General features: G+C 45.8%; 1 protein-coding gene across 8 annotated transcripts in view; it reads right to left on the bottom strand.

Moving 5' to 3' along the window:
* The window catches only part of LOC132406487 (cAMP-specific 3',5'-cyclic phosphodiesterase 4B-like), a 311,131-nt gene that overhangs the window by 44,941 nt on the left and 246,920 nt on the right, over positions 1–19,270 (bottom strand). For 7 of the 8 annotated variants that reach the window (XM_059992227.1, XM_059992228.1, XM_059992231.1 and 4 more), the window contains one exon: positions 18,163–18,275. In XM_059992227.1, the coding sequence (XP_059848210.1) occupies positions 18,163–18,275 (113 nt within the window). Of the gene's footprint in view, positions 1–144; positions 1,075–18,162; positions 18,276–19,270 lie in introns of those variants that run through there. The other variant, XM_059992233.1, reaches the window with a different exon arrangement.

Below are 19,270 nucleotides of genomic sequence, written 5' to 3'. Positions count from 1 at the left end.
CCCAAGACCAGATTCCTCATATACACACACCGAGTAGGTAGGTAAGCGAATTACACAGATGTGGGAAACCAGCCACCGGTCCTGAGTCAGGCAGAGGCCTTCAGTGGTGCTACACAAGAGGAGGGCAGATTAGCAAGGTCCTACCTGACCCCACCAGGCTACCAGCCAGGGCTTGGAGCAGGTCTCACAAAAAAAGTCAACGAGAGGCATCTTCTGTCGGGTGCCGGCGGTTGATCCTGGAGAATGCCCGCTCCAACGCGGAATTCCGCACCGATAATCCGGGGCGCCCCTTCCCAGCGCTGCCCCCTGGCTTCCTGAGACCACGTCTGAGTCGAGAGAGGGGGCTCCGAGCTTTCAGAGCTCATTCAGTGCACTTTAATCCGGAGTGACCTCAGGGGACGGGCATCCTCCTGGCATGTTGTCTGAGCCAGAACGCAGGAGCCAGGACCCGAGCCCTCAGGGATGGATCAGCGGCCTGGCTACCCGCACCCTCTCTCTGACGACGCTGGGTGCTCGATGCAGCGAGAGCAAGCCACCGGAGGTCCCAGCTGATACAGGCCAAAGCAAGCAGCCGGTGACAAGATGTCTCCCTGCAGTGCAGACTCTGGCTCCCCACTGTACACTGCAGTATGGAGGCGAGAAGTGAGGCTGCATCAGGCTCCCTTGCTCACGTCGTCCGCACCCGTTGTGCTCGTAGCTGGCAGCATGGGAATCCTCAGCACTCAGCAAGGTGAAGCACAAAGGTTGTCACGTTCAATCCAGGGAGACGGCACTGTAAAATGGAGCCTCTCTCTCTCTCTCTCTCTCTATATTGGGTACCACTCTTAGACAATCCTCGAGGACACAGGAGTCACCGTGTCTTAACCTTATTGATGATCTTGCGCAGTGCTCGAGGCCTTCCGCTGCTTCCCAGCCTCTCCCGCTCTCCCTCAGATGTCTGGAATGCAGAGTGTTTACAGCCTTCTCTGTCACCCAGCACCGGCAGAGCTTTGCAAGCTGTTCCTGTGTATCCTTGCTGCAGTCAGTGATGTAAAGGAGGGGGTTGGGGAGGTGTGCTGATAGCAGCAGCATCACACTGGGGAGACACACACACGCGCGCACACACACACACACACACACACACACACACACACTGCATGCACTAACAGCCACGGGTGAACTTTAATAACCCCACACCCGCTTTCTTGAAACCCCTTTGAAATTACAGGCAATCAGTGGGAGGAGCAGAAAACATTCATTAAATGGGCCAATCCCAGGAGCAGATTAATCTCTGCTGCCGCCTGCCTGATACCTCGATGGTTCAAAATTGATTTAATCTCATGATCTACCTCTCTCACTGCCTCCTTCCCCTCCCCCTCCCCCCACTGACATCCTTTGGCTCATTTTCCTCATTCACACACACTCTCTCTCTCTCTGAAACTATCTTACCCATTATCCATAACCAATGTCTGTTTCTCTCTTTCTTTCATCTATCTAATTATCTGACCCATTATCCACAACCAATGTATCTGTTTCTCTCTCTCTTTACTTAACTATCTGACCCGTTACCAACAATCAATGTCTGTTTCTCTCTCTCTAACTATCTGACCCATTATCCATAACCAATGTCTCTGTTTCTCTCTCTATAACTATCTGACCCGTTATCCATAACCAATGTCTCTGTTTCTCTCTCTATAACTATCTGACCCATTATCCATAACCAATGTCTCTGTTTCTCTCTCTATAACTATCTGACCCGTTATCCATAACCAATGTCTCTGTTTCTCTCTCTCTATAACTATCTGACCCATTAACCAATGTTTGTTTCCCTCTCTCTTTCTCCCTCGATTTAACTATACGTTAAATCAATATCTAATTATCAATATCTAATGTCTCTGATTCTCTTTCTCTTCCCCTCCCCCCACTCTCCCTAGCCCCTTGATCCCTTTTTCTCTTACCATTTTCTCAGAGGGTGGTCTTAAGGGAATGCAACATTGCAGGCAGCACTGCCTTGAGAGCCCAATGAACTGACAAAGGGCAAGTAAGTACCGTACAGCCAGTAGGGACAACACTGAACGAGTGCCTCATTGTTTGACGACTATCGCTGATGGATTTGGGTTCAATTTCGCAATGACTAGCTTCTGTTCCCTTTCTGAGATATAAAGGAATCATGTGTCTGGAGATCAGTATGAAAGAAGTGACAAGGAGGTGAAAGGTCAGCCACACTCGATAAAGATAGGCAGTAACACCTCTGCCACGATTATTCTAAACACTGGTGCTCTACAAGGTTGTCTCCTCAGCCCCTGACCCCACTCCCGGTACACTCTCAAATGCGAGTCAAGATTTTGCTCGAACTCCATCTACAAGCTTGCAGACGATCCCACTGTGATAGGCCTATCTCAAATATTGATGGTTCAGCATCCAGGGAGGAGATCGGCACCTTAGTGACATGATGTCACCATGACAACAAACCTTCTCTCAACTTCAATGAAAGAGCTGGCCACTGACTTCAGAAAGGGGGTGTGTACACACTGTACATGATCCTACCTACATCAGTGGTGCTGAAGTTGAGAGCGTCAAGTTCCCTAGGTGTGAACATCATCGATAGCCTGTCCTGGTCCAACCATGCACTGTCACTACTGCCAGCAGAGCTCAGCAATGCCTCTACTTCCTCAGGAGCCTAAACAAATTCAGTATGTCCCCAACGATTCTTACCAATCTTCGTCGATGCGCCATAGGAAGCATCCCCCTACCTGGATACGCAACGGCTTGGCACGGCAACTGCTTTGTTCGTGATCACAAGAAACTGCAGAGAGTTGTGGACACAGCTCAGCACATCACAGGAACCAGCCTCCCTTCTATAGAGTCTGTCTACACTTCTCACTGTCTCAGTAAGGCAGCCAGCAAAATCAAAGACCTCACCCAGTCCAGATTTCTCTCCTCTGCCCTCTTTCACAGGGAAGAAGATCAAAAGACTGAAACCATGTACTCCAGGCACTGTCCTCAGATTCCTGGACAGACCCCTTGTACAAAAACATGGACACTTGACCTCACAATCAACCTCATTATGATCTGCACTTTACCATTTACCTGCACCGCACTTCCTCTGTAGCTCTTGCACTTTATTCTGCATTGTTACTGTTTTACCTAAACCTAGCCCAATACATTTTATAAGGATCTGATCTGTATGAATAGTGTGCAAGCCAAGCGTTTCAGTGTATAATGGCAGCACGGTGTTGTGGTTAGTGTAACGCATACAGTGCCAGAAACTGGGGTTCAATTCCCGCCGCTGTCTGTGAGGGATTTCCCCATGACCCCGGGGGTTTCGTCCAGCAGCTCTGGTCTCACCCATACTCCAAAGACATACGGACGGGGTTAATAAGTTGAGGGCATACTAAGTTGGCACCAGAAGCATGGCAACACTTGCAGGCTGCCCATTGTACCCCTCAGATTCCAATGGTCATTTATTTCGCTCTATGTTTCAATGTCTGCAAATCTCTTTCATTTTTGTACATGTGACAATAATAAACTGATTCCAAAACACTCTTATAGAATGGCAGGCCAATTTCAAGCACCTGGGTGTCAATGTCTCTGAGGACCTACCTGCACCCAACCTATCGATGCAGCTACAAAGAAGGCAAGACAGCGACGACACTTCATTTAGAGTTTGAGAAGATTTATCATGTCTCCAGAAACACTGGAAACTTTTTACAGATGCCCCATAGGGCGCATTCTAACTGGCTGCATCACAGTCTAATAATGGGGGTGGGGCTATTGCACAGGATCAAAAGTTGTAAGCTTAGTCAGTTCCATCATAAGCACTAGCTTCCGTAGTATCCGGGGCATCTTCTAAGAGCGATGCCTCATAAAGGCAGCGTCCATCATTAAGGACCCCCAATACTCAGGACACGCCGTCGTCTCATTGCTACCATCAGGAAGGAGGAGCAGAAGCCTGAAGACACACTCGGCAATTCAGGAACAGCTTCAGATTGAAGCTAGATTTCCCCTCTGTGTCAGATTTCTGAATGGGCGTTGAACCCATGAACACTACCTCACTACAATTTTTTTTTGCACTATTTATTTAACTGTTATATATTCACTGCATAAACCTACTGTAATTCTGTTTTTTTTTCTCTATTATTATGTATTGCATTGTACTGCTGACACAAAGACAACAAATTTCATGACATATGTTGGTGATGTTAATAGGGCACTGCCGGTGGAGATTTCAATTTTGTGAAACAATGAAGAAACATGAGCCAACCTGCAGTCTTCTGAACCTTCACCTGCGGTTAACAAAGAAGCAAATATCTCTACAGAAGTCCCTGCAGTATCTGCTCTGGCCTCCCATAATGTCTGGCGTGCACTTGGTCAGGGCCTGGGGATTTACCCACTTTAATACACTTTAGAACAACAAATACTTCCTTCCCCATAATAAGCAAATGATCCAAGACTCACTACTTATAAGACCATAAGATTTAGGAGCAGAATGAGGCATTTCGCCCATTGAGTCTGGGCTACCATTTCATCATGGCTGATCCATTTTCCCGCTCAGTCCCTATTTCCTGCCTTTTCCCCGTATCCCTTCATGCCCTGACTAATCAAGAATCTATCAACCTCTGAATATACTCAATGACTTGACCTTCACAGCTGCCTGTGGCAACAGATTCCACAGATTCACCACTCTCTGGCTAAAGAAATTCCTCATCTCCATTCTAAAAGGGCGCCCCTCTATTCTGATTCAGTGTCTAGTTTTATACTCCCCCATCTTAAGAAATATCCTCTCCATATCCACTCTCTTGAGGTCTTTCAACATTCAATAGGTTTCAATGAGGTCATCCTTTGTTCTTCTGAATTCCAGTGAATACAGGCCCTGACACTCTTCACAAGACAAGCCTTTCAATCCTGGAATCATTTTCATGAACCCTCTCCAATGTCAGCACATCCTTTCTTAGATAAGGAGCCCAGAACTGCTCTCAATACTCCAAGTGAGGCCTCACTGGTGCTTTATAAAGCCTCATTAATACCCTCATTTTCTTTAAGAAACATGATACACTGCTTAGTAAACACTGAAGAGAAATAAACATTAAACACCTCAGCCATCTCCTGCAACCCCACACATAGGCAGCCTTGTTTGTGTCAAGATGACCTAGCCTCTCCTTCATCCTCCCTCTTTCTGTTAATATAAGTGAAGAACTTCTTGGGATTAACTTTTAACTATGCCTGCCAAATCCACTGCCTACCCTCTTGATTTCTCTCTTATGCTGGTCTCGAACTTTTTAAAAATTTGTTGAGGGATTCTTTCATACTCAACTGCCTAATCACGATATACCTTTCCTCCTTTTTCCTTACCAGAACCTCATTGTTTAAGAAAAGTTTGGAGAGGTACGTGGATGGTTGGGGTATGATGGGCTATGGTTCGGTACAGGTCAATAGGAGTACGCAGTTTAAATGATTTGTCATGGACTAGACATTTCTTTCTATTTCCTTACCAGATCTCTCGTCATCCAGACTCTCCTGAACTTGGTATGAAGGGTAGACGAAGCAAATACGTCAACCCTTCACCCCAACAAGAAGATGCTGTCACTGGACTCTTGATAAGCCCCTTTTAAAAGCCTCCCAGTTGCCGACTGTGTCACGTGTCTTTAGATAAAGTCACCCAGTCGGCTCCAGCTAGATCCTGCCCAATGCCTTCAACATCGGCCCAGATTAAGCTCAAGACCTGTTCTATCTTATTCTGTAACTATTTTAAAGCCGATAGAACTGTGGTCACTAGACCCAGTTTCCTGGCTCTCTTTGTTTCCTACGAGAAGGTCCAGCATTGCTGCTCCCAAAAAAGAATACTGCTCACTCTACATATTGTGTGAGGAAACTGCCTTGGACACTCTACACAAATTCTGCCCCATCTGGGTCCTTTGGGCTCTGGGTGGCCCAGTCAATACTAGGAAAATTGAAACCTCCACTAGCAATGCCAAATTATTCAAAGTTCAAAGTAAATTGAGTCATAAAAAAGTACCGCACAGAAACTGGCTCCTTGGCTCATCTAACCCATGCCAAACTATTTAGACTGGTTACTCCCAGTGACCAGCACCAGGACCATAGCCCTCCATACCTGTCCCATCCAAGTACCTATCCAAACTTCTCTTAAACACTGAAATCAAGATCATAAGCACCACCTCAGCTGGAAGCTATTCCACACTCTCATGACCCACTAAGTGAAGGAAGTTTCCCTCATGTTTCTCTTAAACATTTCACCTTTAAACCATGACCTCTAGTTGTAGTCCCACCTAACCTCAGTGGAAAAAGCCTGTTTGCATTTACCCTAATAATTTTGTACACTTCCATCAAATCTTCTCTCATTCTTCTACATTCAAGGAACAAAGTCTTAACCTATTCAGCCTTTCCTTATAACTCAGTTATATTAAATCTATTATCAAAGTTACTGGGACTAGCATTGCTGTCAGCATGTACCAGTTGGGTCGAATAGCGTGTTTCCATGTTGGATTATTCGTGCCACTGGAGCTTCTTCCCCTTGATTTCAGTTTTACCAGGGCTCCTCTTTGCCACACCTGCACAAATGCTGAGGGAAGACAATCGTGCCCCACCTCTGGGATTTGGTTCCTTGGAGCCTGTTTAGGCAATTGGTGCCAATTGACAACACTGCTGGTAATGTCTTGGCAGAATATGAACACTGCAATCTCTGACCTCAGTCCAGTAAAATGTTGTGGAAGTTCTAAAAGAGATTTATTGGAGTCTCCTGAAGAGAATGACTTTTCTGGATGTACCTGAGAGGGAAAGGGATGGGTAGGGAGAGCACCCATGCATTGTCACTCTTAAACATCTAGACATGCTTCACTCAAGCAAGCACATATTACAAGTCGACCCTGCACAGTAGAGTAGTGCTTTTTATCTTCTTAATGCTCAGAACACACAAAACTTGGAAGTTACAAGATGGAGTGTAAATAATCTACATACAGTATCACTAAAACCCATGCTGGGAACTGGGCAAAGGGGGCCAGGAGACCAAAAGTCAGCAGACACACTTACAGGTCACAATACCTCATTTATAATCGAAAGGCTGCACGTCCAAACACCCCTCTAGTGAGAGATGTAACTCAATTAACGAACTGTCAGCCACGAAATGAGCATCATGTTGACAGATTGTTGTTCCATTAGTATCGTTCAGTACAGGGAGCATCTTCACTGGTCCGGCCAGGGCTGACATACAGTACGCCTCCTAATTACAGAATGGTTGCAGCATGAAAGGTGGCCCAAGTATTCTATACTGACTATACACAAGAGTAATTCTGCCTCACCATCCTATCCTATCCCATAAACCTGCAAATTATTTTCTTTCAGATATTTATCCAACTCCCTTTTAAACACTATAATTGAATCTGCCTCCTCAACTATTAGGCAGTGCATTGCAGGTTTATCTGCTTGATGTGTAAAAAAAATTATCTGCTTTTTGCTCTCGACACTTTGAACAATAGTTTTCAACTGTCCTCCAATGAGAAGTCTGACTCCATTACTCTGTCAATGAGCTTCATGTTTTAAATACTTCTACCAGATCCATCTTTGTAAAGGCAGCACCCAAAACCAGATACAACAGTTATGGCCAAGCCCACAGCTTATTAAAGGTCAATCAGGACAGACCAAGCGTGGTCTACCGGTCTTCCAGGTTCGGGGGTTCACTTCAGGGCTAACGACCCTGACTAGTCAAACCAAACTGTGACAGAAACAACAACGAAGAACCCTTCTTCATCGGAGTGCGATGGTATTCCTGAGTCTCCACCTGGGACTTGCATGACTGACAGTAGTGAAAACTGTGAGGGAGCTACTGACTTGAAAGAAGCCCTGAACAGAAACAGAGGTGGAGGACCGTCACTGCTGCCTTAAATGCCAACGGCATAACGGGAAGTAACTAATCAGGATGCCCATTCTCTTGAACGTCATATTTTTGAACAAGATATTTATACTTTCTTAATCCATCCTGTGAGTTTCAACTACACATGTTAGCCCCTAGATCTCTCCATTCTTGTGCCCTTTTGGAACTGCGCCTGTTTTCTAATGCCTTTTCTCAATTTTCCACCGAAGTTCAAAGTACATTTAATAACAAAGTATGTATAAAATATACAACCTTGAGATTTGTCTGCTTACAGGCAGCCACAAAACAAGAAACCTGAAAAATACCATTTAAAAAAAGACCAACAAACACCCAATGTTCAGAGAGAGAGAGAGAAGAAAACTCAAGTCGTGCAAACAATAAAAGCAAGCAACAGCATTCAGAACTAAAGTGAGTCAATAGACATGAAGCCCGGAGCAGAAAGAGCAGGCCACAGCCTTAACCTCAGTTCATCACACAGCGGAGCAAAATGGAGGTTGCAGACATGCAATCAGGAGCAGGTGGTGCAGGCCACAGCTCAGGTTTAGTGCCGTGGAGAGCAGAGTAGATGCTGCAGAGCAGCAAACCTTTTCAATCCATCTAGCACAGTGTTTAAATTGTCCAAACATCAGGTCATTCCTCGCTCTAAGACCCAGGCCCCGTTCCGCCGCCACGTTCTGGCCCATACCTGACCATTCCAAATCGGCTCAACCCTTAGATCAATCCAACCTCGCTCTTGATTTAGGTATTTGGGCTCTGAAACTTTTAATCTCTGACTTTCCGCACACTCCAGCTCTGTCTCAACCTCGCTCCAACCACCTCCCCTTGACCGTGCTCAACCTCACTCCGACTCTGCATTGCACCTGCACACACCCCAGCCCTCGAGTCGGCCTCACTTTCTCGTGCCTCTTTATTGTTTACCACAAATTTCACAGAGAAAGTATAATATAAATGAGTACTTATTTCTTGCTTTATAAACTGCCAATAAGCTTGTCACCCATCTGAAACCAGAAGTTTCAAAATGCATTAGTTTGTCCACGTCTGTACCTTCTCTGTAATGTTAAACTATTCGCTCTTTTCCACTTCTGACAAAGCCTCTCTAACCCGAACCAGTAATGCTGTCTTTTCCATCAATGCAATCTGACTTACTTGAGCAGAGCTCAAAAACAGTCCTTCAGCCCACTGTGTTTGCACTGACACCAAGCACCCATTCTAAACTATAGCCCACTTGGCCCATTGAGTCTTCTCTGTGACTTCATCATGGCTGGTCCATTTTCCCTCTCAGACCCAACCTCCTGCCTTCTCCCCTTATCCCTCCATGCCCTGGCTAATCAAGAACGTACCAACCTCTGCCTTAACTATACCCAGTGACTTGGCCCCCACAGCTGCCTGTGGCAATGAAATCCACAGATTCACCACCCTCTCATGTTCTAAAAGGACACCCCTCTATACTGAGGCTGTGTCCTCTGGTCTTAGACTCCCCTACTTTGGGAAACATCTTCTCCACATCCGCTCTATCAAGGCTTTTCAATATTTGGTAGGTTTTTAATGAGGCCACTACCTCACCTCCATTCTTCTGAATTCCAGTGAATATAGGCCCTGATGCTCTTCATATGACCAGCCTTTTAATCCAAGTAAACAAGAGAAACCCTTCCTGCCGAAGGGTTTCGGCCGGAAACATCGATTGTACCCTTGTCATAGATGCTGCCTGGCCTGCTGAGTTCCTCCAGCAATTTGTGCGTGTTGCTTTTAATCATGGAATCATTTTCATGACTTTGAGTCCACTCCAACAGCAACATATCCTTTCTGAGATAAGGGGCCCAAAACTGCTCACAATACTCCATATAAGGCCTTACCAGTGCCTTGTAAAGACTCAATCTTGTTTTCTTGCTCTTATATTCTAGTCTTTTTGAAATGAATGCTAGTATCGCATTTCTCTCCTCAGTTCCCATTTTATTGCCTTTATGTTCCCATCAACATTCACAGATTCTCTCACTCACCGGCACACCAGCAGTCAACCAACCACCAACTGGCATGTTTTTGGGATGTGAGAGGAAACTGGAGCACCCAGAGGAAACTCACGTCATCACTGGCAGAACATGCAAATTCCACATACATAGCACCTAAGGTAGTCAGCCCTTTCTAGCACCTCTTCCTTTACCAATTCTAACCCATGGAGAGTGTCAAATTCATCTCCCTTTGCAGCATCTTCTTCTGTGATGAAGAATGGCATATTACTCATTCAGTACCAATGAGCAAATCTCCTTTTTAGTTTCCAATCAGCTCCGTGACTCTCCTAATGCCTTACCCATTTCAGAATGAGAATCAGGTTTAATATCACTGGCATATGTCATGAAATTCGTTCCATTTGCAGCAACAGCACAATGCAATACATAATAGAAAAAAAATTGAATTACAGTAAATGTGTGTGTGTGTGCGCACACACACACAACACTCACTGTAATTCAGTTTTTTTCACTATTACATGTGATATATTTATTGTAATATATACACAAACATAATACTAGGGAAAAAAACTGAACTACAGTATCTAAAGTAGCTAAATAAGTAGTGCAAAAATAGAAATAAAAAGTAACAAGGTGGTGTTCATGGGTTCAATGTCCATTCAGAAATCAGATGGCATGGGGAAGAAGTTGTCCCCTGAATCACTGAGTGTGCACACTCAGGAAGGAGTGTTTTGTACCTCCTTCCTGATGGTAACAAGGAGAACGAGGCATGCCCTGGGTGATGGGCATCCTTAATGATGGATGCTGCCATTGCTTCACAAGCCCACCAAATACTTTTGAACACCTTTTAAGTTTGCCGACAGTATTTTTTCCCCAGGCCCCTGTTTGCCTCCCATTACAGGAACTTCAAAAGGGAAGTTTAAAATGAAATGATACTGTTTTCACTTGTATTAGCAACCTGGCATTTTCTATATGCAGCTTCTGCTCTGCTCTAACTTAGGTCATCCATGCAGTTCCTGTTTTCATTGCCCATCACTTCTCTCTCATGGGAATGTACCTACACTTTCACTGAATCACCTTCAGCTTTACAATATGTAGTTGATCCTTACATCCCTGTGGCGTTGCTGTTCTTTGCAGGGTCCTATGGGATTTAAGGAAAAGTCCCAGTTGGTTGTCTAAAAGAATTAATGACCCGAACCTTTTGTAATCTGTGTGAAGGTGGTCCAGAATGAAGCAGCTGACATCGGAACATAAAATTGTCTTTACTTCTAAAAGAGCACCGCCTTTAGCTGGACTAGATCCAGTTATGCAGGAGTTGCAAAGAAGGGCATCTCTTTCAATATGCACAGATGCTACTTGTCTGAGAACACATAACATAGAATACAGGCCCTTCAGCCCACAATGCTGTACAGACCTTTTAACCTACTGCAAGATCAATTTAACAACTCCTCCCTGCATAACCCTCCACTTTTCTTTCACCCACATGCCTATCTAACAGTCTCTTAAATGTCCCTAATGTACCTTACTCTACCACCAACCCAGCAATGTAACCCATACACCCACCACTCTCTGTGTTAAAAAAACACCTCTGACATCCCCCTTATACTTTCCCCCAATCACCTTAAATCAGGCAGAATGTGCTCCATATACTCTCTGCTCGCTTCGAGAAGCCAATTCTGAATCTATGCAGCCAAGTTTTTCAGGATCCCATGCCTCCTGAATGTAGGCATCATGGGGGAATCTTGTCGAATGCCTTGCTGAAATCCGTACACACCACAGCTTGCTGAGTGTCTGCAGTTCTTTGCTTTTATTGTAATCTTTTTCTTGCCTTCTAACATTGTGAAGTATCCCTGTGTTATCAAAGTGAGCAAGTCACAGAAGGAACTATCAATCTTGGTGACCGAAGATGACCGGGGCCAAGATGGACATGTTCATTTCTTGGGATAAAGCCACCATTGACCCATAATTGTCATTGAGAAGTTGATGGTGATTACTAGTTGGCTTGTTAGGTCATTTCAGAGTACACTTTAGGAGTCAGCACATGGGGCAGGTCTAGTCTCTTATATGAACCAGATCAGGTAAACATGACAGCCCCAAATAGCATTAATGAACCAGGTTTACATGGTCATTATCAACTGGATACTACTTATCGCTGTTTTTTTTTTCTAAATTCTAGATTATCAACTGGACTTCCACTGTGGCCCTGACAGGATTCGAACTCTGTGAAGAGGCTGCAGGGAGTAGTTGACTCAGCCTGGTCCATCATGGGCACGGCCTTCCCCACCGAGGAAAGCAACTACGTGAGGTGCTGCCTCAAGAAGCTCACGTCTATCGTCGAGGAGTCCCATCATCCAGGCCATGCCTTCTACTCACTGCTACCGTCGGGCAGGAGGTACAGAGGCCAGGTGTCCCATACCGCAAGGCTCAGGGACAATACATACAAAGTGCTGGAGGAACTCAGCAGGTAGAGCAGCATCAATGGAAATGAATAACAGGCGACGTTTTGGGTCAAGACCCTTTTTTTTGGGGGCCCAGTGCAAGCTACTCTTACACACATCGAATTCTTGAAACGAACCTGCACAACCATAAGCCCACCTCAGCATTACAACATTGCGGACCAACTCTTGGACTTGTTTCTTGCACAGACATCTTCTGTTGCAAAGTCTTTTTTTTCCCCACTGTCTTGCATAGTTATGTTCTGAGCGTTGTCTGAGTCTATTTGCAAGCAATGCTTTCATTGTAGCTGAACCTCAGTGTGCTCGTGCACGTGATAGGCATCTGGGTTCCTGGGCAGCAGCCCGACTGCCGCATCACCACCGACTCTGAGGTCACAATTCAGCTTTATGACTCCTCCAAGGTTTAGTCAGGAGCTTGAAGCATAATGCCTGGACCGAGGTGACATAATGGTCGTCATGGGTTACAACAGGACAATCACAGGACGCTGAACTAGGCTGAGAAGTGGCAGATGGAGTTCAACCCTGCAAAGGATGAAGTGATAAACTTTGGAAGTTCAAATCAAAGGCAGAGTACAAGGTGAACGGAAGAATTCTTAGTAGCGTGGAGGAACAGGGAGATTGTGGCCCTGCATTAGTCGGGAGGATTAAGTCCAAGAGCTATGAAGCGCAGTTGCAGCTCTATAAAACTCTGGTTGGACTGCACTTGGAGTATTGCGTCCAGTTCCAGTCGCCTCATTACAGGAAGGAGGTGGAAGCTTTAGAGATAGTGCAGAGGTTTACCAGGATGCTACCTGGATTAGAGAGCATGTCTCATGAGGAGAGGCAGGGCTTCTCTACTTGGAGTGAAGAAGGATGAGAGATGACTTGATAGAGGTGTATTAAATGATAAAGAGCATAGATTGGACAGGTTTACCTCTCATGGCAGCAATGGCTAATATGAAAGGACATACTTCGACGGCAGTTGGAGGAAAGTACAGGGATAGGTTTTCACACAGAGTGTAAAGTGCTTGGAACTCACAACAGGGAGTGGTGGTAGAAGTGGATAATTTAGGGACATTTAGAAGACTCTAAGATAGGTACATGGGTGAAAGAAAAATGGAGGGTAATGTGGGATAGAAAGGTTAGAGTGATCTTGGAGTAGGTTAAAAGGACACTACAACCTTGTGAGCTGAAACGCCTGTAATGTTCTAATTAAACTATTTGCTGTTGTAGTTAGCCAGCACAATCCTGGCCAACTACGACCTCATGAACTGCATGCAAGCAAGTGCTCATCGAAAACTGTCCTGCTTAGAAATCGATTTTTTGGAACGCTTGAAGAGTGCTCCAATTTGGACCATGCTAAATTGGCAGCCACTAAAGAAAATCTCAAAAGCAGACATCCTTACTTCAGGAAATCACTTGTGGTTTCTCCCGCACTCCCAAGAATTAGAGGATGATCTCTGTGTAAATAGATGGAAGCTGGTATCTCACTGGCACACTGCCCACTCAGAAGCAGGTCAGCTACATGGGATGCCAAGGAGGTAAGGAAAAGTTGGGGTTGCAGGAGGGGAATGGGAAAGGAGGCAACTTGGGTGGGGAAAAGGGAAATTGAAGGGCAGTACGATGCACCACATAACTGGGCAATGGGGCCTCACCCTCTAGGGAGCTGTGCAATTGGCCCCTGCTATAGTATCTTAGGAACCATAAAATAATCCACTGAGGGGGGGTTGCGATCTCAGTCAGTACTAAAAAGGCAGCATGTGCATATCAATGCCAGGGGCCATACGGCTCAATAAACTAGTGGACTTTAAATCACAAGATCTTGTCATCCAGTCTGGTCTGAATTCGACAATGAGCAAAATACGAAGCTGGCGAGTCAACTCCTGTCAATCCATTTTCTACTGGTACATGAGAAACATGTGCCACATACATTGATGCAACAGAAGAGGAAATGGACGTCAAGACTAGGGTGAACTAAGTGAGGGAATGGAAGGTCCAATTCTCAGTACACAGAGTCCTCCATTACAAGAAGGTGCAAATCCTTACAAATTGGGACAAAACAATTTGTATGCATTAAAAAACCAGACTGGTTTTTAATAACACTATCTTTAGCATCCTATGTCTATTGATCATCCCAGACTCTCCTTAATCTACACCATTTCACTGGGAGGCAATGCTACAACTTAATAATTCCTTTCCAGGTTTTCACATCCCTTTGTGGTTTTCCTACCTCACCAGAACTCTGTATCGATAATCGCCTGCAGCCCTGTAACCATCTGAGAACTCTGAAACCTTCCAGTGCAGTTCGTTAATCATGCCTGCACGTAACAGTTCCATCAGCTGATGAAGTTCTGGAATTCCTGCCCTGATTCAAACGTCATGCTTCAAAATCTCGGCCACTCTATGGAGGGGCCGCAACTGGTGAGTGCAGCCTCCAGGCGGATGTTGTGTCTGAAATCCTTTAGGACGTGAAGCAGGTCATGCATGCATTCAGCAAGACTGCGACAGCACTCAGGCAGGGGCTGAGAAGTGGCCAGTAGTGCTTGTAACATCCAAGTATCAAGCAGAGACTATCACCAAGACAGCACCTAACCATCTGTCCTTGACATCCTGGGGTCAACGTTGACAGAAACTCCAGTAGACAAGGTGGATACGGCCCAGTCCGTCACAGGTAATGCCCCTGCAACCCCCCCCCCCCCAGCATTAAGCACATCTACATGAAGCACAGCAGCGGGAAAGTAGCATCCATCATCTAGGACATGCTCTCTCCTTGTTGCTGTCATCAGGAAGGAGGTACAGGAGCCTCAGGATTCACCAGGTTCAGGAACTGTTATTACCCCTCAGCCAACAGGCTCCTGAAGCCGAGGGGGTAACACTCACCCTGTTCTGATCCCACAACCAACGGACTCACTTTCAAGGACTCTCCTCTCATGTTCTCAACATTTACTGCTGATTTATTTATTTTTCTCGTGTTTGCACGGTTTGCTGTCTTTTGCACGTTGGCTGGTTGTCTGCCTTGCTGGTGCAGTCTTTCATTGTGCTTTCATTGATATTGTGCTTCTTGGATTTACTGAGCATGCCCACAAGCAAATGAGTCCCAGGGTTGTTTATGGTGACATACAAGTACTTTGATAATAAATTTACATTGCATTTACCTTGAACATAAACACAGGTCAAAGGCTAGGTGTCTGATGTCAATGACTCACTTCAAAGTTCAAATTAAAATTTATTATCAGAGTAGGTGCACGTCACCACATACGACACCGAGATTCTTTTTCCTGTGGGCGTACTTAGCAAATCTATAGATCAGTAACTGTGAACAGGATCAATGAACTACAAACCGTGCAAATGCAAATATAAATAAATAGCAACAAATAATGAGCGTGAAATAACAAGTTAAAGAATCTTTAAAGTGATACCATCAGATGTGGGAACACCATAAATAGAATGAGTATAGTTATCCCCTTTTATCTGATTGGTAGAGAGACAGTGCCCCGACTGACAATGTCTCTCCACCAATCAGAACCTACGTCTGATACTATCGCTTGCCCGGATGAGGGAGGCTCCAACGATGCCAAAGAAATGAAAAACCATTCAAGGTAAACGAATTCGATTGACTGACACCCCGTCAATCAGTTTATAGACTGTCTCCGTCCACCACCGTGGAGTAATGTGAGCCATGTATAAATGCAGTACAATTATTGTACACCCAGGTTCATCTGACAGCACCTCCCAAACCAACGATCTCTATCACCAGACAGGACTGGCGGCAGCAAGCACAGCAAGAAACCACCCTGTATTGATCGTTATCACCATCCTTTCAGCATCACTGGGTCAAGAGTTTGGAATGTGCCGCGACTCGATGCCAGCTTCTCACTGGCGCTAAACGCTCGGCAGTGTGTCTGCAGAAGCTTTAGAGTTCCTGAGCACAAAGCGATTCTCTCATTGTCAGGAGCTCAGCAAGATGCCTTGGTGCTGTTCAGACAGCTCACAAAGCTACTAGATACATTAGTGGATATACTAGATATACTAATAAAATTCTGAACTGCGGTCGCTGCAGCCTGTAATTTCCCTTTTAAGGACGTACTTTTGAAGTGACTAAATGATCTGGTGCTTTTGCGATCTCTTGGGAGTTTCGACAAACTAGACTCTCCAGCATGCAGGTATGGCTGAGGCGACCCTTGGATGGGGTGATGCTGCATCAAGGCTTGATAATGGAAGATAATCCCATAGTTGGTTCTATTTCTCCATGCCAATTAAAGTGTCGAGCTAGATTAAAATCGTTGAGGACAACAGCAGAAACCAAACAGGCATTCAGTGATGTCTGCCTGCATTTGAGTAGTCTCCCTCTCTTCTTGCTACCACTGTCAGGTGGGAGATGTTGCCCTACAGCCATGGGACTCCTAGTTTAGAAGTTTCACTCGCCTTGTGCTGAAATGACTCCGCAGTTGTGGTTCAGTTTCGGGGGCTCTTGCAGTTCACGTTCCACCTGTTTTTGCTGACTTTATTTTTACTATTTGCACAATTAGTCCTCCTTTGCAGATTGGATGCAAGGTGGTCTTGTTGTGGGTGTATTTTTTTTGTGAATTCTATTGTGTTTCTTTGTTTGACAGTCTGCAAGAAGATGCATCTCACAGTTGTATTTGACATAAAATACTTTGATAATAACTTTGCGTTTGACTCCTGGAGTCTGGACTTGGGAAACCTATCCAGGGTTATGCCGTTGAGTGGACTGCTTTGGCTCAGTCCTAAAGCACGCAGCGACTGAGCGGTTCTCAGCTTGTTCAGCAGGGATAGAAATGTCACACACACACACGCACCAACCTACAGAGACTGATACACCCGATACGTGGTGCGTCACTGACAAGCCACAGAGACTGATACACATCAATGTAAACACAGTATGTCACAATGCATCAAATGTAATACTGGCTCTCATTGTTACCCACTACAACTAAACACTACAATCACGACAGGTGAATGAGTGAATGGGTGAATGTGTACAGCATCCATTTCCAGTCAGGAGGAGCTGCTCATGTGGCTCTCACTCCCAGCTCTGACTTCAGAAACCCCACTCTACATCCTGAACCTTAGGTGCCATGACACTTATCCCAGCCATCAAGACCAGACCTTGATCCTCTATCCTGGACACATGCCCCTGGAACTTTCACTCCTCACCTCTGACTCCGACCCAGAACCCTCACTGACCCCAGACACCAGAATCCACTCTCTGGCTCCAAGATCCTCCCTCTGACCTGACCTGACCCTCACTCTGACCTCCCAAACCCAGAAACGTCCCTCTGGCTCCAGAACCTTTCCTTTGACCCCTGATCTCCACGGGCCTTGGCCCCCACCCCTACTTTAACTCTTGACCTCAGGCACCAACACTGCAGTGGCTTCACTGTGGCTCCTGGCACACCCTCACCCCAAACATGACCACCTACCTCCATCTAGAAGGATGTGCAGTTCCACAGAAGCCTCCTTCCTCCTTCAGCTACCCTCCCTAAACCCCACAACCACAGCTCTTACCCCCACCCCATCCCCATCTACCCCACACCGTCCAACCTTTCCCAGTGATGCTCCCAAGCTCGTTCCGTCCCACCATCGTCATTCCCCTCACCCCGGCCCAGCCCCACAGCCCACTCCTCCATCATTCTCCCAGACACTCCATACACAGGCCATTCCAAATTCATTTCACCCCTCAAGCCATCTGAAACCCAGGCACAGCTTGCCCTGTCTAGTCACTCTCGACCAACAACCCAAACTCCAGCCCTTTGTCAACCTCACACCCTTCCTTCTCCAGTTCCTCCACTCAACCGGCCATCAGCCTCCTCAGATGCAGCCTTTCCAGATGCTCCTGCCCGCCCGCCAATCCTCTCCCCCAAGGTTCTCCTACCTTGTTCGAGGCCATTTCGCTGACAGACCGGTAGGTCTGGATGGTTTCCAACTGGTCCAGGCACCAGTCCAGTTCCTCCAGCGTTTCCTTTGCCAGCTGCTGGTATGTTTCATCTGAAGGCAAAGATTCACAGCCGGTTGTTGAAGTGAAGCAGCCACGGTTGAGCGTTTCTGAGCAGCCTGTCCCTTTGCCATACCACCATTCAGATCCTATCATGTGCATGGCCCATCACTCACAGTCCCTCACAAACACACCCACAACTCAACAATACAAATTAGGAACATGAGGTGGCCACTCCGCCCTTCTAATCTGCTCCATCATTCAATCTCATTATTGACCAACCACAACCTCATCACATTCTCTCTTGTCCTCACTGCCTATCAATAATCTATCTAGCCCGGTCTTAAAAATATTTGAAGGATTGCTCTTTCAACCTCCCCTTAAGGAAGACAGTACGCAAATGCCTTCTTACAAAAAAACCCCTCATAATCATAGGACAGCGACTCCATATTTTTAAATAGCAAACCAAAGTTCTAGACTCATATTTTGTGTTCAGTTCTGGTCAATATAGGAAGGATGTAGAAGCTTTAGAGAGGGTGCAGAGGAGATTTGCTGCCTGGATTAGAGAGCATGTCTTATGAGGAAGAGTTGAGTGAGCTGGGGCTTTTCTCTTTGGAGCGATGGAGGATGAGAGGTGACCTGATGGAGGTGTACAAGGTGATAAGGAGACATAAATCCACCCACAGCTCCAATTTGCTGACGATATTACATTGATTGGTCTTATCTCAAATAATAATGAGGTAGCCTACAGAAAAGAAGTCATCACCCTGACACAGTGGTGTCAAGAAAACAACCTCTCCCTCAATGTCGCAAAAACAAAGGAGCTGGTTGTGGATTACAGGAAGAATGGAGACAGGCTCACCACTATTCCTCGGCATACACATCACCAAGGATCTCACGAGGTCTGAACATATCGGCTGTGTGGTGGAAAGAACACAACAGCGCCTCTTTCACCTCAGACAGTTGAAGAATTTCAGCTCGAGTCCCCAAATCCTAAGCACTTTCTACAGGGGCACAATTGAGAGCATCCTGACTGGCTGCATCACTG

Source organism: Hypanus sabinus, chromosome 16, assembly GCF_030144855.1.
Source record: "Hypanus sabinus isolate sHypSab1 chromosome 16, sHypSab1.hap1, whole genome shotgun sequence".
Lineage (NCBI taxonomy): Eukaryota > Metazoa > Chordata > Chondrichthyes > Myliobatiformes > Dasyatidae > Hypanus > Hypanus sabinus.
This window is presented reverse-complemented; position numbering and strand designations above follow the sequence as displayed.